Source organism: Sphaerodactylus townsendi, linkage group LG11 (genome assembly GCF_021028975.2).
Source record: "Sphaerodactylus townsendi isolate TG3544 linkage group LG11, MPM_Stown_v2.3, whole genome shotgun sequence".
NCBI lineage: Eukaryota > Metazoa > Chordata > Lepidosauria > Squamata > Sphaerodactylidae > Sphaerodactylus > Sphaerodactylus townsendi.
This window is the reverse complement of record NC_059435.1, coordinates 35,237,145-35,263,188: the sequence shown is the minus strand read 5'-3', so window position 1 is coordinate 35,263,188 and position 26,044 is coordinate 35,237,145. Positions and strand designations below refer to the sequence as shown.

General features: G+C 42.4%; 1 protein-coding gene across 1 annotated transcript in view; it reads left to right on the top strand.

The window, feature by feature from the left end:
• The window catches only part of LOC125441150 (ubiquitin-conjugating enzyme E2 E1), a 60,421-nt gene extending 35,084 nt beyond the window's left edge, over positions 1 to 25,337 (top strand). The window contains exons 4-6 of the mRNA XM_048511502.1: positions 13,722 to 13,854; positions 22,844 to 22,991; positions 24,431 to 25,337. Of these exons, the coding sequence (XP_048367459.1) occupies positions 13,722 to 13,854; positions 22,844 to 22,991; positions 24,431 to 24,528 (379 nt within the window). The 3' untranslated portion in view covers positions 24,529 to 25,337. The remainder of the gene's footprint in view (positions 1 to 13,721; positions 13,855 to 22,843; positions 22,992 to 24,430) is intronic.
• Positions 25,338 to 26,044: the final 707 nt, after the last annotated feature.

Here is a 26,044-nt window from a genome sequence, read left to right as displayed (position 1 = left end):
TAATTGACAGATGCCTGAATTACCACCTTGCCAGCTTAATTGAGCCACTCTTCTGGGCCTCTGTGGAATTTTATAACTGCCCAGTTTTCATTACACCTATGATCTTGATCTGCCAGATTGCTAATAGTCTCTGGAGCATTTGTGTATTTACAAAAACAATGCAGATGATGTGTGGCATTCCTAAAGCACAACCTGGGATTACAACAATGTGGGCTGTGTGTTTTAGACAGAATAGTCAGCAGCCATCTGTGTGTGTATGTGCTGTTTACAGTGGCCCTATAGGATTTTCAAAGCAAGAGACATTTGGAAGTGGTTTGCCATTGCCTGGCTCCACAGTACAACCCTCGACTTCCTTGGCGGTTTCCCAATCCAAATACTAACCAGGGCCAGCCCTGGTTAGCATCTGACCTTTGACAAAATCAGTCTACTCTAGCCTCATACTATCCAGGTCGGGGCAGTAGTCATCAACCATGTCTAAAAGAGACCTTTTTCAAATTTGTTCTTAGTGTGAGAATAATTTTGAAAAGATTCCTGTTTGCTGTTCCCAAATTGTCCGTAGAGACTTTATCCCATTCCCCTTCAGCAGACATTTGGTTTGTATTCATAGTACACAGTCATTTTGTGAATCAAATTTTCAGACTTCTCTGCAGAGCAGATAAGAGTATTGCTAAGAAAAAGAGAAAAGAGCTATGCACGGAGATTAGTTTTTGTTAGGGTGAAAGCCAAAATGAAGATGATACTTGGAAACCTTCGTGTCATATACAGACAGCACTTCTAGCCACCATTAAAAGCAGATTTGCACAAACCTAACTTATTGCTGGGCTTGTGTGTGCGCCCCAACTGTTTCCTCTCTTAGTGGCAGGGGAGAAGGAGCAAGGACTAATTCCAGTTGTACCATGCACCTCTATTCACATGTCATGACTAAGCTGTTTCTATCTAGGGTTCTCAGCACAGGGAGATTCATGTGTACCCCTCAACAGACTGGGTTAGGGTTGCCAGGATCTTTATCAATTGCCTGGACTTCAGCAATACTCTACTAGCTTATTTAATGTTGGTTTGTTTGTTGCCAGCAACGAGTTCAGATAGCATCCAGTTTACGCCACTGTGTAGGAAAGTTGCTGCTTGCCCACTTACAGTATTGTCTGAAAACTCCCCAGATTACTTCTTGCTCTTCTTCCCTGGGGTTACTGAAGGTTTTAACCAGTACCAGGGAATAAAGTAGTAGTATGAAGAACATCAGTGAGAGAAGGGCTCCCTCCGCCCTTCTTGTAATGGAAAAGAACACTGTGAGATGATTTGCTTTCTCATCCTTAACAAACAAAAAAAGCTTTCATTGGTTTGCTAACTTCAAAGAGACTGGCAAAGAGAATGATTGTTTAACAGTGTGTTTTGGAAAAACTTTATCAGTTAAAGTATTAAGCTCTATTCTTTCCTGTTCTCAAATACAGGACAACAAATTTGTACACTTTTTAATGACCAAATCCAACTCCCATTGTATCAGTTTTCTCCCAAGTTAAGAGAGTTAAAGTTAAATAAGTTTCTTGCTTTCTTTGTTGTCCTGACTGGTAAATTGTGTGGAAATGAAGATAGCTTTGAGTGATCTGCTGCTACGAATAAAAAGCTGTGAAGACTTAACTGGCTATTGTGGGTTTTCCGGGCTGTGTAGCCATGGTCTAGTAGTTTTTGCTCCTAACATTTTGCCCGCATTCATGACTTCAGAGGCATATTACAGTGAGATACATTTCTCTCTGTCGCAAAGATTAATATGCATTAATTCCGACTGTGAAATCCTTCAACAATATATTAAGAGTTACATATGTGTTGCAAACAATGTTCATATTACCAGATTTTTTTTCCTTTCCTGCCACTTTGCAGGATTTTTTTGATTAATTGTTTTTATTTGAAATGAATTGTAGCAACACAATTAATCTTGACAAAATGTGTTTTGTCACTCTCAGGTTTGTTTGCAGCACCCGCAGTGTCTTTGGCAAACAACAGTGGTTGTGCATTCCTCAGTATGTATTGTATATTGCAGCTGGATTGGCTATTTTAAGGACACTATACACCCAGTAGCTATTGGTGCCCAAGAACTGGGCCTGGCAACTGGAACCTGGGTTGCTTAAGGCTGTGACTTCCAGGTAAGCTGCAGCTCCAGCATTCTGAAGAATTCACTGCTTGAAAGGAACAGGGGAGAAGAGACAACGCAGAAGCCGTTCAGTAAAAACAGGATCCTGTGCCCTCAATATCATGTCTAGACTTCCCATCACTCCAGTCTGGCTCTTGTAAACAAATATTGCACTCCTCACTGCTCTTAATATCATTGCCATAGAACTGGATATTTGAGCGTTTGCTTGGATAGAAGTCACAGCAAGTTCAGTGGGTTTACTTCCAAGTAAGTAGACGTACAATTACAGTTGGGTTTACTTGAAATTAAGTCTGCCCTTGAGTACTCACTTGGACCTAAATTTCATTAAACTCTCCGGACTTTCTTTGGCGTAAACGTGCATAGGGACTAGTTACAAATGACCTACATATTTTATTTACACAACTATTAACTTGTAATGCTTGTGATCAAAATAGCAAATTATTTTGGATTTCTTTTTGAAGGAATTTCTGAAATTTGATAGGAATAAACTAGTGCAGCTTACTTTTTTTTTCATGCTCTTCTTGTACCTCCTCCCCCCTTACATAATCATCCCTGTTTCAGTGGTACTATTGCATCATTTCAAAACATGGCTTGGGGTTTATATAGCACCGTGCTGCCTTGTATTGTATTGAACTGCAATGCTGTGTAAATTAACAATTGCTAATGAATGTAAGGTCAACTATTGATTAAAACATACTGCTACCATAAGCTAATAGAGAAGGTGAAACGATTCATATTAAGACTTGCCAACATTTCAGAGATGAAGATGGCGACATTCCTGTACTTGGGGAATAGTATAGGGACAGAGTGTAGCTGCTGCCCAGTGTGACCTGGCAGACCTTGCTAGGGACAATGCAAACTTGCTACAAGCAGAAAGTGAGGAACTATAAGATAAGAAGATAACTCCAGGTAGTGGAAACAGTGAGATAAGCACAGGTTATAAGCCATGTCAGATAGAGATAAGATATTTGCTGTTTGTACCATTTAGTGGGCATCACACCTGATTTCAGCGAATTGGCATTCAGTTGTATTGCCGTGAATGTATGACAGAGAACAGCCAGTTGGTCGACGTAGCTGACATTGGCTTGGAAACTATACCTTCTTTCTGCTTGAGCAGCACTGTACTCCTCTGCAGAGGCAAGATTCTGTTGCCGGGTGCCTCCATTTGGTGCTGGGAACTTTACGCTCTGCCTTGTGTGAGCAGAAAATGCCCCGTGGCACTGCTTTTTTGTCCCCATTGGGGAGAAAATCATGTATAGATAGTGAAATGAATGAAAATATTAATAGTGCCATAGGAACATGCCATGCAGTGAAATAGTATTCTGCAAATTAGAACAAGCTGAAGTAAGCTGTACAGTACAAATCACTGACATCTGAGCTTGTTTGCCCCAAAAGTAAATAGAGCATTAGAATTTTTGCCCCAAAAGTAAATAGAGCATTAGAATTGAGGAGCATGCTGCCAGGGGAGGGGAAGGGGGGCGGCAGCAGTGGGCTTAGTTCTGTCAACAAGAAGAGGAAGAAGAAGAGGAGGAGGAGGAGTTTGGATTTATATCCCCCCTTTCTCTCCTGTAGGAGACTCAAAGGGGCTTACAATCTCCTTGCCCTTCCCCCCTCACAACAAACACCCTGTGAGGCGGGTGGGGCTGAGAGAGCTCTGAGAAGCTGTGACTAGCCCAAGGTCACCCAGCTGGCATGTGTGGGAGTGTACAGGCTAATCTGAATTCCCCAGATAAGCCTCCACAACTCAAGCAGCAGAGCTGGGAATCAAACCCAGTTCCTCCAGATTAGATATACGAGCTCTTAACCTCCTACGCCACTGCTGGCTTGGTCCATAGTCCTCCGTTCTCCCCCAGGTAATCCAGCCCGCTACCCACTCTCTCCATTTACTGAGCAATTACATCAATCAAGGTGAGTGATCATTTTTATCATCACTGTAAGGCAAAATATATCAACAATAAACAGGGCAACTTGTGATATGCACTTTCAACACTTGAGTTTCACAACATAAATATGTTTGTGCATAAAGGAGAGAGTGAGAGAGAACCTGAAACAACTGTTTCTTGAAAAGTGGGGTTTTCTGTTTTACGGCCCTCTGAAAATGGTGCCTATCTCATCTAAACCAGACCTTCTGGAATATTATCAAATTGTGGGAAAGAATTCAGTTGTTGTTGCAAAGGCAGATTTGCACATTCATGCAGATTTCAAGGATTGGTGGTGTGTTGTGTTTTTCTTTTGTCAGAGAAATTACACCCTTTTGTATTGGAAAGAGAAAATGAATCACTGTTGCTACATATGAAAATACAGGTTTCCAGAATTGAATAAAAAACCCCATTGCTAGGGAATTATGAGCCCCTTAGGGAACATCACTGCTTGATTTTATTTTTTAGTTTCAGAGCCAATAGTAAATGGATTAATTTCTCCTGAATCATTTTACCAGGAGCTGCTTCTAAATTGAAGTGATTATTGCCGGACTAAGTAGAGCTTCAGTACACTCTTGAGAATAATACAGCATCCTTCTGACCTCCCCAGCAAAAAGAGCTGTATTTCTGAGCCTTTAAGGCTGCAATCCATTTATTCTTGTGCAGGATTAAACCCCATTCAGCAAAGTTGAATTTATTTCTGAGTAAACATGAATCAGTTTGCACAATATGTTTATTGTGAAATCCTAAGTAAGACCCATTGAGCAGACCTGAGAAGGATTATAAATAGCTCTGTTTAGGATTGCTCTTTTAGGAGCAAAACTGTGCATCAAAACTGTGTTGAGTTGACCTTTTCACAGAGGTCATTGCTGTTAATCTGTTTGAATCTCAAAAATCATAACTTAAGAGAGGAGATTCTGAATTGTACTATGCTCTTTTCCACTGAAAGATGTCAGTAGAATTGTATGTTAATCCTCCATTTCCTGGACATTCTTTGTTCTAGAATGCTCCACTTGGATCCTAGTGCCTTGAGAACAGAACTAGGTAGGCACTAGGACCCAAGCAGAGCATTCTAGAACAAAGAAGGTCCAGGGGATGGCCAATTAATGCACAATTCTACTGTCATCTTTCGGTGGAAAAGAGTATAGTTCAGTGGTGGCGAACCTATGGCATGGGTGCCAGAGGTGGCACTCAGAGGCCTCTCTGTGGGCACGCACAAACAGAGTCCCCCTCCCCACACCCCCACATCTAGGCTGGCCTGGGTCTCTGGGCTCGAATATTAGCATTAAACCTAAGACCTAGGCTCTTTCCGCACATGCAGAATAATGCACTTTCAATCTGCTTTCAGTGCTCTTTGAAGCTGTGCAGAATGGCAAAATCCACTAGCAAACAGTTGTGAAAGTGGTTTGAAAATGCATTATTTTGCATGTGCGGAAGGGGCCCTAGTTTTGGGGAAGCAGTGTAGGTAACCCTGTTAAGCACTGTTAAACCCCACTGATTTTCATGCGAAGAACTAAAGTGCAATCCTTTACCTGAGAGTAAGCTCAGTTGCTGGCAATGGGGCTTGCTTCTGAGTAAACCCTCCTAGGGTCTTGATTCACCCATTGGAAGAGTTGCACGGTTGCTTCAAAGCAAAGTCACCGACTACCACCAAGTTTACTCCCGAGTAACACATGTCTCGGAGCCAACTGTTTTTTTCTAAACTAAAACCTCAGTATTTGGGTTACATTGCCGTGTTGGCACTTTGCAACAAATAAGTGGGTTTTGAGTTGCAATTTGGGCACTTGGTCTCGAAAAGGTTCACCATCACTGGTATAGTTGATCGTTATATAATACAGTGCAGTGTATATAGTAAAAGCATCTTCTCCATCCTTGGCCTCTGTGCCCCTCCTGACCTGCAGAGATGAGACTGGTGGCAGCCAGAGACAGCAATTGCAGAGGGTTACCCTTGCAATGTCCTGGCAGCTGCCTTACTGTCCATTAGGCTCCACGTCAAAACATTGCTTTCGACCCAGGCTTTCAATGGAGGGCATCCATTTTTTAAAACTGTTTTTATTGGCCAAGCCTGATGATCCTGAGTGGAAGTGTTAATATGGGTCATTATATTACTGTTACAATATTATATCTTCCTTACTCTAGGAGCCATTTTAACCATGTCTCTTGAGAGGCAGCATATGCATTTTCTAAACAGAAAAAGGTTTGGATTCCAATCCCCATTTGGGTTTTGTGAAGATAAGTTTTTGTGAAGATAAGGGTTTTGTGAAGATAAGTTGAGGTCTGGATAGGAGAACCACCTGGACCATTTTGAACTGCTTGCGGAGAGGGTAGGATAAAAATTTATTCAATGGATAGTATGGTTCCAAATGCTAGCTTAGGGAAGCACCCAGATACATGTTAACCATGGTTAATGTCAATGAAGTTGAAATATCCAACCTTGGTTGAGGTAATGGGGGAAATTTGGGTAGGGGAAGAAAGGATGTGAACCTGCGGCCATGGTCCCTATCCTTTGTCCCATGTTTAAGGACCAGTGAGTCCAGTACAGAGACTTCCCATAAGGTTCATGGATATATTGAAATAGATTCTCAGGCTTGGAACCCTTTTTCTTTTTACCCTATTGTTGTCTTCCATGCAAACATCTAGGTTAGTGGTTCTGAATCATGACCACATGGCCTTCTTTGGACAGTGAGCTGCATATCATGGTGGGGCATTCAGAACTTGGTGGCATTTGGGATTTTAAGCATCCCTTTCTCATTACTTGGAAGGGTTCTGTTTATTGTCCTGTTTCATCCCCATCTATCTTTGGTGGAAATTCACATGTCTTGTGTTTGGTCACAGCAGTGGTTTGATATAAGGTAGAGAACTGGCCTATTAAGGCCAGCGTGGTGTAGTGGTTAACACCAGGTGGATTCTAATCTAGAGAATTGGGTTTGATTTCCCCATTCCTCCACCTGAGTGGCGGAGATTTATCTGGTGAACTAGATGTGTTGCCGCACTCCAACAATCCTGCTGGGTGACCTTGTCACAGTTCTTCAGAACACTCTCAAGCTCCACCTCCCTCTCAAGGTGTCTGTTGTGGGGAGAGGGGGGGAAAAGAGTTTGAAAATCACCCTGAGTCTCCTCACAGAAGAGAAAGGTGTAGTATAAATCCAAACTCCTCCTCCTCCTCCTTCTTCTTCCACCACAATTAGATACCATCCCAAGCAGAGTTGTTCCCTTCTAAATCCATTGCAGTAAATGGCCTTATGAGCTTGTAATTCTGCGGAGGACTGCACTGTGAGACACATTATTATTATAATACAGCAAGCCTATAAACTGTGCAGTTGTACTGTATAGTGGACAAAGCATGTAATGCTTAAAGGTGGCAATAGTAGCAACGTACAGTATTACAAATCTTCAAGGGTTTTTTAAATGCAGTTGATTTATACCTGTAGAGATGATTGGCTTTTCACTTATCTGTTTTCCATGTAGTGGTTGTTAAGGAGATGTCTTTAAATGCCAGCAATAAACATTTCTTCCCTACTTCTGTTGAAATTTGGAATGATTTACAGTTTATTCTTTTATTGTGAAGTCTGTTTATTAACAATGTATCTGGAAAGCAGCTGTAATGTACGTGATAGGCTTTCAGCTGTGGCTTCAAAATCTGTTGGTGGGGAATCTTATCTCATTTTATAGAAGAGATAACTACAATAGCAGATTCCATCTAGGTTGCTCTTCTTCCAAACTGACCCTTTTTAGATGCCACAGGTCGATGTATCTACAGTTTCCCATCAGAAATGACTGCCAGCTCAATGAGACCTCAGCTGAGCATCTGGTCCTCCCCTTTTCGCAGGGATCCTGAGTCTAGCTTTGGTTGGAAACATAAACCTTCAGTCAAAGGGTTCTCAGCCCTTGGCTCATAACCTGTGGCTTGCAGCCTGCAACCCCGTGTGCCAGAAGAATCATTTCCAACCTGGGATGCTCTTGTCACTCAGTTGCTTTCAAGTTGTACTGGGACTCCGCCCAGGGGGGGTAGAGGGTGGAGGGTAAGTTTATTTATTAAAATATTTATTTATTTAAACAGACAGCCTTCTCCCCAGCCTCTGCCCCCAGCCTCCATGCTGTTTCAAGGAATTTCACTCCTGGCCAATTCATCAACTCAGTCAATCTTGATTGCTGAAGAATAGCATGGAGCTGTAGGTAACGAAAGTGAGCAAAACATTGCTCCACTTGTCACATGATTGATTGGTGTGTTACTCTTGAACTGCCAGAGCAAAGCCACCTAGAGTCTATCTTGTGTTATTGGTAGTATTTCCTTTATTTATTTTTATTCTCCTGATTGGATTTTCTAAGCTTAGCCTAAAAATAAGATCCAGTGAAAAATAACAGCAGCAGCAGCAGCAAACCCTTCTGAATGTTTAATTGTTATTTTCAAGCAATGAAGTTTTGAGGTGAATGACCCAAGGCACTGCCCTGACTGGATGACCCTTGACCTTGGTTGGCCAGATTCCTTACTCGTAGTCTCATTGGAAAGAGAAACTGTTTGCAGAAGTGGAGCAAGCACAAAATATGTAACCTCAAACTCTTTTAGGAAGTTGGCTGGTTGTGGCTCATGGTTTAACCTGTTCTGGGAGAAGAGGAACTGGAGAAAGGGGTCATATGGACTTGTTTCTTTCTCCCCCACCTCCCCCCAGATAACAGAATTTATTATGCCAGCTAAAACTTCCTGATCTGGCCAATGACAAAAGCAAAAGCAGTGGACAGGAGCTTACCGTTGAGGCCCAAGTTACACGTCTGGCTTGCTGAACTTCTAATATCCCAACTCTCTTGAACAATAACTGCACTGGAGGTTGATTAAATTCTTAAAGAATAACTTTACACACAGGCTCACAGAAATAGCAACTGAATTCTCACTTGGTCACAAACATGAACAATCTTATTGTAGAGAAAAGAGATATTAAAACTGGGAAGGGAGACAGGACATAATAGATTATGTCCTTCTCTATACGCATACCATGTTTCCCCAAAAATAAGCCCTACCCTGAAAATAAGCCCTAGTGTGATTTTTCGGTATTTTTGGAAGGAGCTTGAAATATAAGCCGTACTCCAAAAATAAGCCCTACTCCCAGATTCCCTGGCACAGACCCTGCCCTGTGCCCCTGCCACACCCCAGAACACCCCCCTGACCCCAGAATGTGCCCACCACACCCCCAGAACTCCCCTGCCCACTCCCAGAACGTGCCACACCACGTCCCACAGAACGCCCCGGAATACCCTCACCCCCCTGAGACACAAAAAAAGGACCTGCCCTGAAAATAAGCCCTAGCACTCCTTTTTCTGCAAAAATTAATATAAGACCCTGAATTATTTTTGGGGAAACACGGTATACATGCTGTCTTCAGTGCAGCTTCCCACCCAGAGTCGTAAACTGTACAGAGAAAATCTGATACCCACAATAATTGTGTTATTATTTTGTAGTTTTCTTTAGACTGGACAGGTGCTCGACAGCTTAATAGATTTGTAATAGTATGGTACATTCAGCCTAACTTGTGTATAATGAAGTTACATAAAATGTCCTTTTCTATTTGTGCAATACACATTGCAAAGAAATTTAAGTAGGGTTACCTGTAATATCTGTGATGTCATTTTTATATCTCCACTAAAGCTAGTGCTATGCTAATGGCACCACTGAAAGCTTATTGCTTATTTTTTACTAGGATCTTACTTGAGTACCTGTATTCTTAATTCTGGTCTTGGTGATGTTATATGGAGTAAATTTATTTACATTCTCTCGTTCATCCCCTTTCTGCATAAAATCTTTTATGGTAGCTGTAATGTGGGAAACCAAAAAGTAAAGGCAAAAACAGGCACCTTCCTTTTGAAAAATGTTGGCTGCCCCACCCTACCCTGATGGTTTAATACTTATATCAGGTCACCTTAATATTCTGAAACTTAGATAATCAGGACCGATTGTGCCCAAGGCATCTGCTATGCCAGTGGTGGCAAACCTATGGCATGGGTGCCAAAGGTGGCACTCAGAGCCCTCTCTGTGGGTACACGCAAACAGAGTTGCCCCCCCCCCCTCTAAGCTGTCCTGGGTTGCTGGGCTCGATTATACGCATTAAACTTCAGACCTAGTTTTGGGGGAAGCAGTGTAGGTAACCCTGTTAAGTGCTGTTAAACCCCACTGATTTTCATGCAAAGAACTAAAGCACGACCCTTTACCTGGGAGTAAGAACGGTTGCTGGCAATGGGGCTTGCTTCTGAGTAAACCCTCCTAGGGTCGTGATTCACCCGTTGGAAGAGTTGCACAGTTGCTTCAAAGCAAAGCCACCGACTTCCACCAAGCTTACTTCCGAGTAATGTTTGCCTCGGAGCCAACCATTTTTTCTAAACTAAAACCTCAGTATTCAGTTAAATTGCCGTGTTGGCACTTTGCGATAAATAAGTGGGTTTTGGGTTGCAATTTGTGCACTCGGTCTCGAAAAGGTTCGCCATCACTGTGCTATGCTATGGGGGCAAATGTGTGTCACTGCAAGATTTCTTGAATGGACTAATGAAAGCCATGATTTCATTTTCTATTCTCCCCGTGGCAAGAGGGTCCAGTTCTAGCATGAATTTAATTTTGTTTTGCAGCCAGAACGGTCAGAGTTGCCAATGAGCACAGCTTTGCCCAGACCTCAACCAACCACCAGCCCACCTAGTCTCGTTCCCCCCCAGCTTCTCACTCTGCTTCGCATGCTTCCACATCTATAAATGCTTGTATTGATGCATCAATAGGAGCAACACAAACAGGGTCTCTTTCTGGCTCCACCCCACTTCCCCCACTCTGCTTCTGCCCTCTCCAATGATAGGGAGGACATTTTTAAAACTTTCTTTCCAACAAGTTTCTATTTTTTAAAAAAACAAGCCTCTCTCTTTGACTTTTGCAAAGGAACAACACAAGCAGGTCTCTCCCCATCTCTTCTGCTCTGCTTCTGCCCTCCCTGATGATTGGGAGGGTTTTTTACAACTTTATGTCAAACAATACTGTATCTTGAAATAATTTTCATGGCTGCAGCAGCGGCAGGAAGAGAGAGAGAGTGGAGCAGTGGTGGGATCCAAAAATTTTAATAACAGGTTCCGATGGTGGTGGGATTCAAACAGTGGCGCCGCCGCACACACGCGTCTCCAGTCCCTATTGGGCAGGGAGGTTGCTTTAGTAACCCCTTCTCGGCACTCAGAAAAAATTAGTAACCACTTCTAGAGAAGTGGTGAGAACTGGTTGGATCCCACCTCTGGAGTGGAGGGGAAGGGATCTAGCACAGGGTTCCCTTCTTCAGCAGCATGTGGTCCAGGGAATAGCTTTACCTTTTTCTCTTTTTTGGAGGGGGGGGGGATTATGTTGGGAAAGAGGCTACTTGCTGCCACAGTTATATCGATATAAATGCAATTTAAAGGGGTTTAACAAAACTCTTTATCTTGCTGTTACTGGTCTGATTCGATCTGTACCTTTAAGAGGAGTTGATGTGCGGAGTTAAGATAACCAGGAAAAGCTGCAGAGGCCCTTTAAGACTTCAGCAAGCTAGCTTTGGGGCAGACAGAGAATGGGTCCTCATGTGTAAACAGGAAAACTCAAGGAGACCCCTCTGCAAGCCCACTGCGCACTTAAGAGCCTCCGAAGAGTCCCGGGGTAAGTGTTCTATGTGTAATGGGCCCAGTACTCCTATTTTATTGATGTGGAGCTGAGACATATCTGAAGTCAATCTCCAAATTTATGGCTGGGTAAAACTATGTTCCCCATCCATCGTTTAGCTGTTATTCGTATGTTAAAGATGTGGAATATTAGTTTTTTTTAATAGCTACAGTAGATGGTCTCATTCTTGAAAGTGTACACAACAAGCATGCATTGATAACTGTAATGTGGATAGAAGAGACTAAGCGTGCTTCTGTCAGTGGCTTTTTTTCACTTGGCATCCTTTTGCTTATGCAACTAGAAAGAAACTTCAATTGGTTCAGCGAAAACAGCCCATATTTAGGGACCGTCATTTGCATGTTAAGTGTCCCAGTTGACAACTTTGAGCATTTACATTACAGCAACACATTGATATTAACAAATTGCAAAGTACTTGTTCCGCGCCGTGTTTCCATTGTAGAAGAATTACCTAACTGCAGCTTGAGATAATGATAGTATTTTAGCAGGTTGGCAATCCCATGTAGAACAGATCCTTGGACGGGTGGCTAAGGGTCCTCAAGAGAGCTCTTTCTCAGTAAGTTTGCATAGTTAGGCTGGTATCTGTCAGGGGTGATCATGCAAATAAAGCAACGTTACAGCCCATTTCACCTCCAGTAGCTTAAAAGAGAGAGAGACATTCAAATTTATGGATTGGTACAGGATGCAGAAAAATAATTAGTCAGGAGATAGGGAGTGTGATGAGCCTTTGGGGCAGGTGGGATGGGAAACTCCTTAGAGTATTCCTGTTCCAAGCTTAATGGAAGGGGATGTCTCCGAGCTTAGTGAAGGTATCTGACTTTTTGGAACTGTTTTCAAAAAATATATACAGCTATCATTCATCCTCTGTTGTCCAGCCCCTTTCACATTTTCCTCTGTTAAATAATCATTTCTGTCTACCTGTCATAATTAGATGGCTCCATCTGCTGTATTTCTATGTCAGATTCCTGGAAATGGTCTTTGTATAAAGATTTAGCTAGCAAATAGGAATTGGATATGATTTGTGCACAGCTTGACCAGAAATGCCAAGACTTCTGTTTGCCGTTGAGGTAACGTGTCCTTTTAGGGAATGTGGTAGCATTGCTCAGTTTGAAGAGGTTTCGGATGTTTTCTCCCTTGATCGAGTGTCACATTTAATAAAATAAAAAATATGAAGCAAAACGGTGCAACAAAGTTATTGCCTTTTATTCGACTGAGTAGCATGATTGACACATTTCAAAGTCCACGTATTCCCCCCCCCCCCGCCCGTGGGCTTTTGATGATGTGTTCCCTGCTGTGAATTTAATTCCCATGCACATTTGGCTCTAATTCTGTTCAAGACTATAGTGCCTGCAGAGAAGAGGCTTAAACCCTCCCCTCACATCATTTGTTCAAACTGAAATGGCCCCAGGGAGCAGCTGTTTCCTTGTTTCGGAACCATACATGTATCCCTAATGGGCAAAAAGCAGTTCTCTAACTCTAGGGAAGAGATGGGAAGAATGGAGGCCTAAGCCATTTCCCCCCGTGCGCTATGGTCATGATCCAAACTGGGCCTAAACATGCCTGGGAATTAAGGTACCTGCGAGGAACCCCCAGCACATATCTAATCAAAAGACCTTATGGTGACCATGCCGGCTTTGTAACAGGTAAACACCCTGTGAGGTGGGTGGGGCTGAGAGAGCTCCGAAAAGCTGTGACTAGCCCAAGGTCACCCAGCTGGCGTGTGTGGGGATGCACAGGCTCATCTGAATTCCCCAGATAAGCCTCCACAGCTCAGGCGACAGCTCAGGTGAGGAGTGATCTGTAGCGCACGCACGCACGCACGCACACACACTCTTTGACTCTCAACATATCCCAAAAGGACTCCTTGTGGCCATTAGCTGCCATTTGTCAGTCTCTGCCGTACGGACTTAATTCTATATAATGTGCTATATGAAGTTCATAGTAAAATCATTGCAATAATCTCTCCGTTTTCTCTTTTAATCCCCAGCGCTGGCCCCAAAGGTGATAATATTTATGAGTGGAGATCAACTATTTTAGGACCCCCAGGTTCTGTTTATGAAGGTGGAGTTTTCTTCCTTGACATCACATTTACACCAGAATATCCCTTCAAGCCTCCAAAGGTAAGGAATGTGCTTGTGTGACTATGTTTAATTAATGAAGTACATGTGTTCCTTTAGTTAAGAATTGCTTTCTTTTTCTGTAAATATGTTCATATTCCAGTGGGTGACTATCATAAACACAGCCAGGACTTTTCATTGTTAGCTTTGGAATCCCTTGCTCTCTCATCTGACAGTGGTGTCCAGTAGATACACAGGTCACTGAATCTGGATTTGTGTATTTTTGCTAGCAGCTGTTACACAAACTCAAGGATGGCATCACATATGGAGATGATAGCTTCATGGGAGTACAGAGTGCTGGTGCGAACGTACAGAAGGAGAGGTTTAGTGCATATTGCATTAGGGTGGGCAGTTGCCAGAAAACAGATTTGGGGGGTTGCTATTATGGCTTCAAAATGTTTCTCTCCCACCTTCCCCATTTTTTTATTGAAAGGACAGAACACCCCATCCTGATGAACAATTCAAGAGAACCCTAAAGTTCTTGTTATATTTTAGTTCATCCTGATAAAACTTATTGCACAATTTTTGGTGCGATTGTAACCACTTGCAACCTTTATTGTTATAAGTGCTTGCATTTATGATACATGGGATAATTTCAACACTGAGGAAGGGCTATTTTGTAAAATAATTCATCATAGCTAATGTTTGCATAAATATTTTGTTTGAGTTTTGAACGAATTAAATTAGATGTTTTTTCTGATAACCCCCTGTTCTTCAGTTGCATGCCATAACTATTTAATACTCATTTGCTGCAATAGAGAGTGTTGATTAGGTTAGTGGTTACAGAATACATTTGTGGTATAGAGCATGACTTTCCCACTTCTCCCTTCTGCTGCAGCCCAGTGAGTGATCGGCAGTTCTCACAGATAGCCAGTGTGGTGTAGTGGTTAAGAGCAGGTGGATTCTAATCTGGATAACTGGGTTTGATTCCCCACTCCTCCACCTGAGTGGCGGAGGCTTATCTGGTGAACCAGATGCGTTTCCGCACTCCTACGTTCCTGCTGGATGACCTTGGGCTAGTCACAGTTCTTTGGAACTCTCTCAGCCCCACCTACCTCACAAGGTGTCTGTTGTGGGGAGAGGAAGGGAAGCCATCTTGAGTCTCCTTACAGGAGAGAAAAATGGGATATAAATCCAAGCTCCTCCGCCTCCTCCTAGGACAGGGGTAGGGAACCTGCGGCTCTCCAGATGTTCAGGAACTACAATTCCCATCAGCCCCTACCAGCATGGCCAATTGGCCATGCTGACAGAGGCTGATGGGAATTGTAGTTCCTGAACATCTGGAGAGCCGCAGGTTCCCTACCCCTGTCCTAGTACCTCCAGGGTCAGCAAGGAGTGGGTCTGCATTTGGAAGAAATCGCTGACCCTTCTCCCACAAATGGCAGTGTGTTTCCATCAGAGGAACTATGTAACTGGGCACTTGTCAGTGAGTTTTGACTAGGTGTGTTCAATAGAGGATGACCACTGGGTTATGTGTTTGAGATATAGGATTTATTTTGAGTAGTGGCTATATTTTATTTTTGGGTGTTCTGGTGTTCCTACTGTACTTGGTTGGGAAAGATGGATATGGCCTGTACAAAGCAGTTGGCTTTCCCTACATTCCTGACATATACAAAGACATATTTATTTGTTTGTTTATTTTTGTGCCCATCGAGGCCTAATACATAGTCTCGCAACCTTCGTCGCTAATATTTTCTGCCTCTTGGAAAAATGATTTGCTATGACTCCAACAGCTTTGCTGGGCAAAGGTCCAGTTTCACAGTTTGAATCAGACAAGTGCTATTTGCCATGTTATTTACAAATATTAGCAATAATGTGTGACTTTTCTTTTGGTATCTTGCAGGCTTGTTATTCACATATGTACCTTTCAAATATGTGTCATTTATTTTACCACATTAATTTTTACCGTGTACTTTAAACAAACCTTTTTGAATTTATGTGTGATTTTTTTTTGCTTTTAACCCGTTATTTGCAACAATACAACAAAGAGCACTTAAATAATATGCATCATTTATTTAAACCTGAGCAGTTTTACAGGCTGGTTCACAAACTTTAAAAAAGGTGCACTCCAAAACTATGTATATGCTTAATCACTACTAAAACACAGCTGCCTGGTCAATGAAACAAGGTATTTGAGAAAGAATATATTCAGTTGAGAGAGAAAAACTAACTGGGAAAAAGGCATTTAAAATCTTAGCAAGGATGAAAGTGTGAATGTCTGTGTCATTCACTCCTCTTAGTAAAATGAGGACTGAAACATTGGCCGCAGTGCAGCGTCATGAACAAACATCACACTCCAACTTGTCTTGAGGTTTAAATGTGAGTACTTGGGTGAGCGTTTGAGTTTATCTCTTCCCTACAAATTGAGTTTGAAATCCCAGGTTTGTGGAGAAGAGACAAGCTCCAGGAAAGAGGAAACCACACAAACATGGCAACGAACCAGGTTCATGCCAGTTGTGAACAGACCTGTTTGTGACATCTAACCACAGCCAGTAGAGTGCTCTGTGTGTGTGTGCATGCGCGCGCGCGCTCTATATTCAGAACTTGACAAATCTTCTCATCATTTTGTAAGTAGGGATTCCGGCTTCTGCTGTATCATACTTCAGACGTCGGCTCTTGAAACTGTTCCTTGTGTGGGACTTCACTTGATTCTTTTAACAAAATACCAGGGTAGCTACGGATTATTTTTTTAAAGCCAAGACAAGAAAGAGTTCTGACAGTGCTGTTAACAAACCTAGTTTTAAGTACGGTTAAAGTGTGCTACAGGGGAAACTGATCTGTGCTCAGTGATCTTGAGTCTGTACCTAGAGTCCTATTGACTTAAATACCAGTTTTTCTTAATGTAGAGTTCAGATGCTTAAAAAAGTCCTCTGCATTATAATGCCTTAAGAGACATCAGTACAGGCTGCTGTCCTCCAAGGTATGCTTTCCTCTTGTTTACATATTTCAGTAGAAAATGATTTTTGCCATGATTTTGCCATTCATTGTATTAGGGATTGAAACAGTTTAATGAGATGTAAAGTCCCTGGAACAGAGGACCATGTCTGCACCTCTCAGCTAAACCTGGCTTTTCCAGCTCTGATGCAGGAAAGGTGATCGCAGTTGTGGGGAAATAGAGAGAACTTGTGCAGACGAAAAAGAAGGCGTGGCAGTCCCATTATGACTGGGACCCCGCCCTTGCCCTGTTTTTGGAGGAGGACGACATCTCTGAAACAGACTAGCTATGAGGAAGGATGGGCCAGTCTAATGAGCCAGCTGATGCCAGTCTGTTTTCAGTATGCAGATTACTGCCAGCACCCTTGCATCATACCCTGCTGCATGCCGTTCGGCAGATACTTTTGGTGACTGATTGTGACACCTAAAAAGCTGTAGGTGGAGGGGTGTCCTCTGACATCTGAACAGGGAGTGTTCCTCCTCCATTCCGTCTTATGATTTTTTTTCCTCATCTGATGCTGATCCACTGGCCAAATCTTTTTGTTACCTACTAAACCTCACCTGCCATGCCATTAGTCCCTCCCCATTGGTGTGCTTCAATCAGACCCTGCTTTCTTTCCATACATTTCTTTTGGTCCTAAATGTCTTTCTCTATAGTGTAGTCATAACACTGACTTAGGTACAGTGTGCAGTCAGCCTGTAGGAGCTGCAGCTTGGTTCCAAAGTGTCTGGCACAGCTGGGAAATCCCTCGCGTAACCTGGCCCATTGTTTGTGCAGTTCTGGGCTGCTAGGGTGGTGGTGATGCTGGATCAAGTGCAGGAGAAAGCTGAGCACTCAAGAGTAGAGATGTTTTTGTACCCCATTTGCGAGGCAACTCCAAATGGCTACACCGCATGGGGAATCAATAGAGCCAAGCTTTATACTGCATCACTTTCATCTGGTGAATTCTGACCAGATGAATTTTGGGGTCCATCGGAAGCCATTTGCTTTAACTGAGCTGATATGTTCTGTGTCAAGAGCCAGGTTGGCTGAACTTGTGCTGCAGAGGACACTTGTGAAAGCTCCGTGTATTTTCGGAACAAGTGCTGAACTCAATACATCAAAAAGTTTTAACAACAGTAATAATGATTAACTGATCCTCCTGATCCTACCAGTGACATCATTCCTTTGATTAATAGCTGCAGGGCGAGACCATTGGAAATAGACAATACAGCATCCTTGAGTTTTGGACTTTAAAACATACGCTGCATGTATAGTATTTTGGGATTTCTGTGGCATCTTGGAAAGCAGGAAATTATGAGATAGAAACAAACAATAACCCCAACCCCATCCTGCCTCTGCTGTACTTGCTGATAAGACACATGAGTCAGAAGTGTAATGCGGCAGCCAAGAAAGCCAATTCGATTCTGGGCTGTATCAATAGGAGCATAGTGTCAAGATCAAGGGATGTAATTGTATCTCTCTATTCTGCATTGGTTAGACCTCACATGGAATATTTTGTACAGTTCTGGGCACCACAATTCAGGAAGGATATTGACAAGCTAGAATGGGTCCAGAGGAGGGCAACCAAAATGGTAAAAAGTCTGGAATCCATGCCCTACAAGGAGAGACTTAGGGAGCTGGGTATGTTTAATTTGGTGAAGAGAAGGTTAAAAGGTGGCATGATAGCCATGTTTAGATATTTGAGGGAGCAAGCTTGTTTTCTGCTGCTGCAGAGACTAAGACTAGGAGTAATGGGTTCAAGGTGAAGGAAAAGAGATTCCACTTCCTGACAGGGCGGTTCGACAGTGGAATGCACTGTCTCGGAGTGTGGTGGAGTCTCCTTCTTTGGAGGTTTTTAAGGCTGGATAGCCATCTGTCAGGAGTGTTTTGATTGTGTGTTCCTGCATTGCAGGGGGTTGGACTTGATGGCCCTTGGGGTCTCTTCCAACTCTAGGATTCTATGAGATTAGTGGTAGGGTTTTTCTAACTAGGAATATTTTAAACCAGTAGTACTTACTCTGCAGTTCATAGAGAGGCACATTTGTAGTTACCATCAACCAAAACAGCCTCATATACTTCTGCTCCTGGCATATTCTGCAGACAACAGAAAGGCTCTCAGCTTACCCTGCAGCTGTTGCAGGGTGGGGACTGATAAGGCACAGTCCCAACCACAAGACTAACCAGGCAAGGTTAGCCCACTTTCCTGAAACATGTGGCAGGTGCCACATTAGAAAACAGTACTCAGAAGAGCCACAAGTGGCATGTCAAAGTACCATGCATGGCTCCTGAGTCACTGGAGGGGAAATCAGTGCTTTAGACATTATTTTTATGGAGCTCTTCCTATCATAGCTGCAAAATGGGGAGAGGGAATTCTTTTTTCTTTTTTCCTGCTCTAAGCCAGAATCCTTGATAAAGAAAAGAAAATTTGGAGGAAGCAGGGCTCAAATGTCAGAAATCCCAATAAAGTAGCATTAACTTTATTCTTGGACTCCCTGCATCCAGGATCAAAGTTAGCTTGAAGGCTGTACAAAATAGAAACTTCCTGGACATCTGGCAAGCCCATTTCTACCTTATAAAAGTAATTAGTGCAGTTAAATGTTCAAGTCCAGCCAGATTTCAGAGATATTTGACTAAAGTCATCCTGTTACATATAATGCAAATATCCAGTTGTTTCTTGCTGTGTACAGATTTCAAGTTAAATGACTTCATGTAGAAGTCTTCAGTCTAGTCCTCTTGTTCTCAATGACTTGTACTTATTTTGTTTATAAAAAAGTGAAATAGCATGCAAATAATGCTGCATTTTGCACATTTGCATTTCCATCTGCATATATCTTTGTGCAGTCACAGGAGGCATTCTGCCATCTTTGCAGGCATGAGCGGTGTCCCGTGTAAGCGCAAGTCGCTCTTGGGTCTAAACTGCAGGCTGTGTTCACACGTGTGTAATAGTCTGCTCATCCCCTCCCCCCCATTTTGAAAAGCTGCTCTGGAAAGAGCAGGGGAAATGCGTTCTTAATTCCACTCTAGATTCTCTCCTACAGGATTCAGATTACAAGGAAAGTGTGGATTTGTGGAGTACCTCTGCAAAAGGCACATGAGAAGACATAGTTGGTGAGAGGATGCAACATAGCTGCCTCCCATTTCTGCCTGTATAGGCAATCATGCAGATGTTACACTCCAGTCAGGGCGGAAGGCATGAAATGTGAAATCACTTTCGGCAAGGAGTCTGCTTCTTCCATTTCTTTTCCCAGAGTGCCCCTTGGTTATGTCCCAAACAGGTAGTGCCATATACATAATCAAGCACAAAACATTACTGCCTTTTTCAGACATGTTGTGAATGTGACTCTTCTTCCTGCCGACCTGCTCTTAACTCTCTTCTTCATCCCTCTCCACTTGCAGCAGGTTGGGCAACTGGCAAGCCTCAGAGGCAGAAGTCAGCTGAGTGGGCTGAGTTGAATCCATCCTCTCACATGTCACAGCTCAAGTGATGCCTAGATATCTCCTGGAGATGATACACCACAGACACAATTTTTCATAAGGGCAGGTCCCTTTGATAGGGCCTCTGCTGCCCAGCCTTCCAGTTTCTGTTGTCATCTCCATGTGTACTGACTCATATAAGAAGTAGGATACAATAACTCTGGGTCTATGGAGGAACTTTGGGATAAAAATATAGCTGAAAAAGTAAGAACACCCTTAGCCTTTTAAGATTAACGGTTACTAATTGCTGTTTCTTAATAGGGGAACTGGACAGACAAAACAGGTGCAGAACATCCTAAACTGTGCAATTTTTCTCAACCTTACGTACTGGCAAACAAAAAATCATAGACTTCTGCTGCCCATGCAATTTTAAACCTTTTGTATGAATTTGGTGTAATACAACCAGTTGACACCGGAGGGCAGTAGTTTGCCATAAATGTAAAAAGTCAGGCTTATTGACGCCTGCTAACTATTCTAATTAGCTGTGTAGAGGAAGAATAATAGTTCTCACATGAGTAATAAAATTATTAGAACAGTAATAGCTCCATAAATTATACCAAGTAGGAAATTAAAACATGAAATTTAATTTCTGTGTTTAGTGTACAGCTCAATAAGTACTTTAGCAGAGATGCATGCAGGCAAGCGATAAAGATTTCAGATTTCAGCAAAGAAGGGTTAAAGATTCAGTATGATACCAAGGAGTTGTCTTCTTTTGAGTGCATTTGCAAAACCGATGTGTTTTTGGAGCTTTTGTCTTTTTTTCATACCTTTGTAATGATTATATTATCAACACAAAATGGTTTCTGCTCTTTGAAAAAAAATGAGGAAATTTATTCATAGGCCCATTTAATTGTAATATTGGCCAGAGTTCTAGACATCTTCCGGTAATCCCTCCATTCAGTAAACAGGGCAGACTGGCCAAAGTTCCAAGTACTTCCAGGGCATAATCACGTCCTTGACCCCCAGCGTGGACACACCCCTACCCTGAATGGTGTTGCGTCACATCAGCTATGCTGGTCAGCGAGCTTCCTTATAAGTCTTCCTTATCACTAGAAAGTGACATTTGCTTTGCTTTGACAGGCTCCCATGCTTGCATGTGGGAAACCTGTTCAGGTAAAGAGGTGATACTCACTTCTGAAGTGACTTTCCAAAAGGGAGTTCTTGATGGAACTAAAGTACTACAATTTGATTTCCTATTTTATCAAAAGAGTTCACCAAAGATCCATACAAGCTGCAGAATGTCAAAACAGAGTTTCTTAAAGTGGACTACTTTCCACAACCAGCTGTTCTCTTTGGTCAGTGGACTTCAGTCCTACTCCAACTTTATGCATAAACATTACAGTGAATGGTGAAGTGTGCAAAGACAAATTGGCGGTCCCTTCCATAGTTACTGAGGCATATTTTTTTTCAAGAGTCAGTGATTTGGGGGCAGCTTCCAGGTCTGCATGCAAACTTTCCCATGTGGTTCAGTTCCCCACGTTTATGTTGCACAGCAAGGGAAGTAAAAGCCTTAGAGATGCAAAGGAGGAATGGGAGGAGAGCTGCTTGTACTGTGAAGCATTTTGTGCGTTAGGTTTTATTCATTCCTTTCAGACCTTACTCATATGAACCTTCATTGAAGCAAAGATGAGACTTTTGTGCAGGCCATCTGCATAAGGCTTTGGTGCCCCTTGATAAACTTTATAAGAAATTGCTTTTAAACTATTCCAGGTCTAAACTTATCCCATGTCTTTCTGCTGTTTGTGTGCTCTAGGAAACCCTTTATCTCCTTGAGCTAATCTGAGTGTTCTTATTAAATCATGACAGCCTGAACTGGATTCATTGTATCTACACTATTGAGAGCCAGCATGGTGTAATGTTTAAGAGCAGGTGGATTCTAATCTGGAGAACTGGGTTTGATTCCCCACTCCTCCACCTGAGTGGTAGAGGCTTATCTGGTGAACCAGATGTGTTTCCCCACTCCTGCATTCCTGCTGGGTGACCTTGGGCAGTTCTCTCAGAACTCTCTCAGCCCCACCTACACAAGATGTCTGCTGTGAGAAGAGGAAGGAGCTTGTAAGCCACCTTGAGTCTCCTTGCAGAAGAGAAATGTGGGGTATAAATCCAAACTCCTCTTCTTCTTTGACCTAACCAATCCCTGGTCTGTGTCTAGATTATAAGGTTTTCGAAGACTTTTGGGTGCTAGCATTACCAGCAAAACATGCATTCATTCTCTCTCTCTCTCTCTTTCTCTCTCTCCCTCCCACATTCTGACATGGTCTCCAGTTAGGCAGATTATATTTGGTAATTGACCATAAATAAGGTTGTTGTCTTCTTCTTCAGTTAGATTTGTGCAGGGTGTGTGTTTTGTGTGTGTGTTAAAGTTGGAATCTGTAGCAGGTCAACAAAAAATAAACTCTAGCAAACAGCCTTTTTTTCAGAGGCAGGAGAACGATTATCATCTGTACACAAGCTAGAACATAATAACCATTTCTTAAAGTGAGACGTGCTGAAGCTTGAGTCTTGTTTGGGAAACCTCGGATGGAAGCTGCTTAAGTCAGGGTTAATTTCTAGTTGAACCAAGACTATTATAACTTCCATATGTTTCTTTTTCTCTTGTAGGTTACCTTTCGAACAAGAATCTATCACTGTAATATTAACAGCCAAGGAGTGATCTGCTTGGACATTTTAAAAGACAACTGGAGTCCAGCATTAACCATTTCTAAAGTTCTTCTTTCCATCTGCTCACTTCTTACAGACTGCAACCCTGGTAAGGCTCCCAAAACCGGGAGAAAGGGTTGTGGGGTTGATTGTGATGCTTCGGGCTGTGTTAGTCCCATCCTTGAACACATGGCCAGCAGGAATTATTTGTGCTAGACCAGTGCAGGCTTCTGTTTTTACTGTTTTGCTGACAGAGGCAGATTTGTGGGTATCTTGTGAAAAAAAGAGGAATTGAGTGCAAAAGGGAAAGGATTCTGGGATGATGAATGAGATCATTCTTCTGGAATCTCTCAAGGAATGTTTTTAATGGAATGATTGATCACAGTCCCCACGACTACAACCACATACAAAACCCTCTTCTAACCGCCTCTTGTTCTTCCCATCATTTCTCTGTACTACTAACAGTGGTGGCGAACCTTTGGCACTCCAGATGTTATGGACTAAAATTCCCATTAGCCCCTGCCAGCATGGCCAATTGGCAGGGGCTGATGGGAATTGTAGTCCATAACATCTGGAGTGCCAAAGGTTCACCACCACAGTACTATAATCTCTCAAATGGTCCCATTTTGCCTCCCAACACCCTACAAGCCACTGACCAGCCCCTCTTCTTTCTCCTCACCCAACTCATGATTCTGAGAACCTCTTCCTACGGAGCCCTGTAGGTGTCACGGTCGCCATCTGCTCATGCTAAAAGTGTATTCCCAACATGTGGCAAAGGTAGAGAGCGCAGAGCGCAAACAAAGGGGTATCACAAGAAAATCAACAGATCAAAAATACAGCAGAAATTCCAAAGAAGCAGAATCTGCACGTGCTTACATATTATATAGCCAAGGAAGCAGAAACAGAACCTGAAAGGCATTGATGAATTGCATGTGCATAACCAGAAGTGTGAATGTTGGTTCCTCTCTGAGGAAATACCTGTTTCACTTCATTTTGTTTTTCCAAACAAACTGATAGAAGAGCATTAGTAACCAAAGCTTAGGCATATTTATTCAGAAGTTCAGTCCCGTTATATATAGAATAGGGCATGCTTCCAAGCATGTTAATAAATATGAAGGAATTTTTTTAAGTGCTTGAGGGATTTATTGTCTATACACCTCTTGTGTGTTTTGAATTCTGCTTTGTGTTTAGAAAAAGGAAGGAAATTACTATATACAATCTTTGAAGCTACATTCCCCTGATGAAGCTCATGTGAAAATGCATAAAGATGTATAGACAATAAATACATTCCCAAAGCACTTGGGGGGGGGGTGCTTTTCCTTCATTTTGCTTGGTGCGGCCTTCAGCTTTTTTTTGCACTCAAGTGCATAAACATGCAAGGGACTGCTATTTAAACAGTTCTCAAAAAAACGATTAACTTGTAAAGCTTTAAAGGGGTGCTTTTGAAGGCCCTGTCGCATCAGCCCTCCCCTCTTGCCGTTTTCCTCCCCTTGTTTCAATATCTCCTACCCTACAACTAGTGGGAATGTCTTTTTGTCTCCTTTGCAGCTGACCCACTGGTTGGAAGTATTGCGACTCAGTATATGACTAACAGAGCAGAGCATGACAGAATGGCCAGACAGTGGACCAAGAGATACGCTACATAAACTGCGTTTTGTCTAACCCTTGGGTGAAAATCGTCTGTGATGGAAAGAGCTGCTTATCAATTTGAAGGGGTGGGACAGGGAAGGGGAGAAACTGATAAAAGAGTAGGGTATTTCTATAACAGATTTTATTCAGTCTTTTATTTCCTAAGATTTTGTTGTTGTAACTTAAGGTATCTTGCTACAGTAGACAGCTAGAATTGGGAATAGCATATTTTAAGACTGTCATTAGTTCAGCAATAGTAGCTCTGCTATAGCACCAAGAAGAATGTAAACTACTTTGACAATTGGATGGGTGGGAGGGAGAGGGCGTTTGGTTACTTGTGATAGGTAAAAGATTAAAACAGCTTAATTTTGTACAGGTACATATATTTGGCATTTATGTAAAAGTTCCTTCAAGAAGACTCGCTATGTGCTTCTTCTTTTTTTTAAAGTTTGGTTTTATTTTGTATAAAGATGTTGGGAATATTTGCCTCCCCCATGGGAGTTGGGAGAGTTTGGTATTTAACAGAACCTTTTAAAAGACTGCTGTCTCACGGATATAGACTATGAAGGTGGGGTGGAGTATTGCCTCGCCTAGGATAGGGGAATTAGTTCATGTATTAATTTTTCTATGCCAGGTTACCTTTGTGAAAATAAAGGTCTTAACTGGGACTTACTTAGAGCAACCTGTAGTGAAATACCTTAAGCTGTTTAACTGTAAGACGTGGAATAGGAGTCACTCAGTGGATTGGTTGTATGTTGTGGACTACCTAAGTCTGCATTTGTTACTGTGCTAATAAAAATATGTACCAAAAAATCCCTTTCTTTTGTCTGGTCGAAACAGGTTTCTGCATTGTGGCAAACTGAAACAGGGATAAAAAGGAGAACATCACAAATACCCGTCTGGTAATGTCAGGGACTGAGGCTTGACCCCCAAAGCCACAGGTGTCAAACTTGCGGCCCTCCAGATGTTATGGACTACAGTTCCCATCATCCCCTGCCAGCACCATACTGGCAGGGGATGGTGGGAATTGTAGTCCATAACATCTGGAGGGCCGCGAGTTTGACACCTTTGCAAAAGCAATAAGGCAGGCAGTTTTCTTTGCACTGGAATATATTGAAGTATGATGCTTATTTAATTCTGCCTATTGCACTGCTCCCTAATTTGGAAGTCATTTGTGGAGCCAGCATGGGATCATGATTAGAAAAAGAGTTGGGTGTGTGTGTAATATCCCATTTTTCTCTACTGAAAGGAGTCTCAAAGCAGCTTACAATCACCTTCCTGTACTTCACCCCCCACAACAGGCACCCTGTGAAGTACCGTTTCCCCAAAAATAAGCCCTACCCCAAAAATAAGTCCTAGCATGATTTTTCGGGATTTTTGGAGGATGCTTGAAATATAAGCCGTGCTCCAAAAATAAGCCCTGGTTACATATTCCCCGGCGCAGTTGATCTGGTCACATGGGGTGAGCAAAATCATGGAAAAAAAATAAGCCCTAACGCATCTTTTGGAGCAAAAATTAATATAAGACCCTGT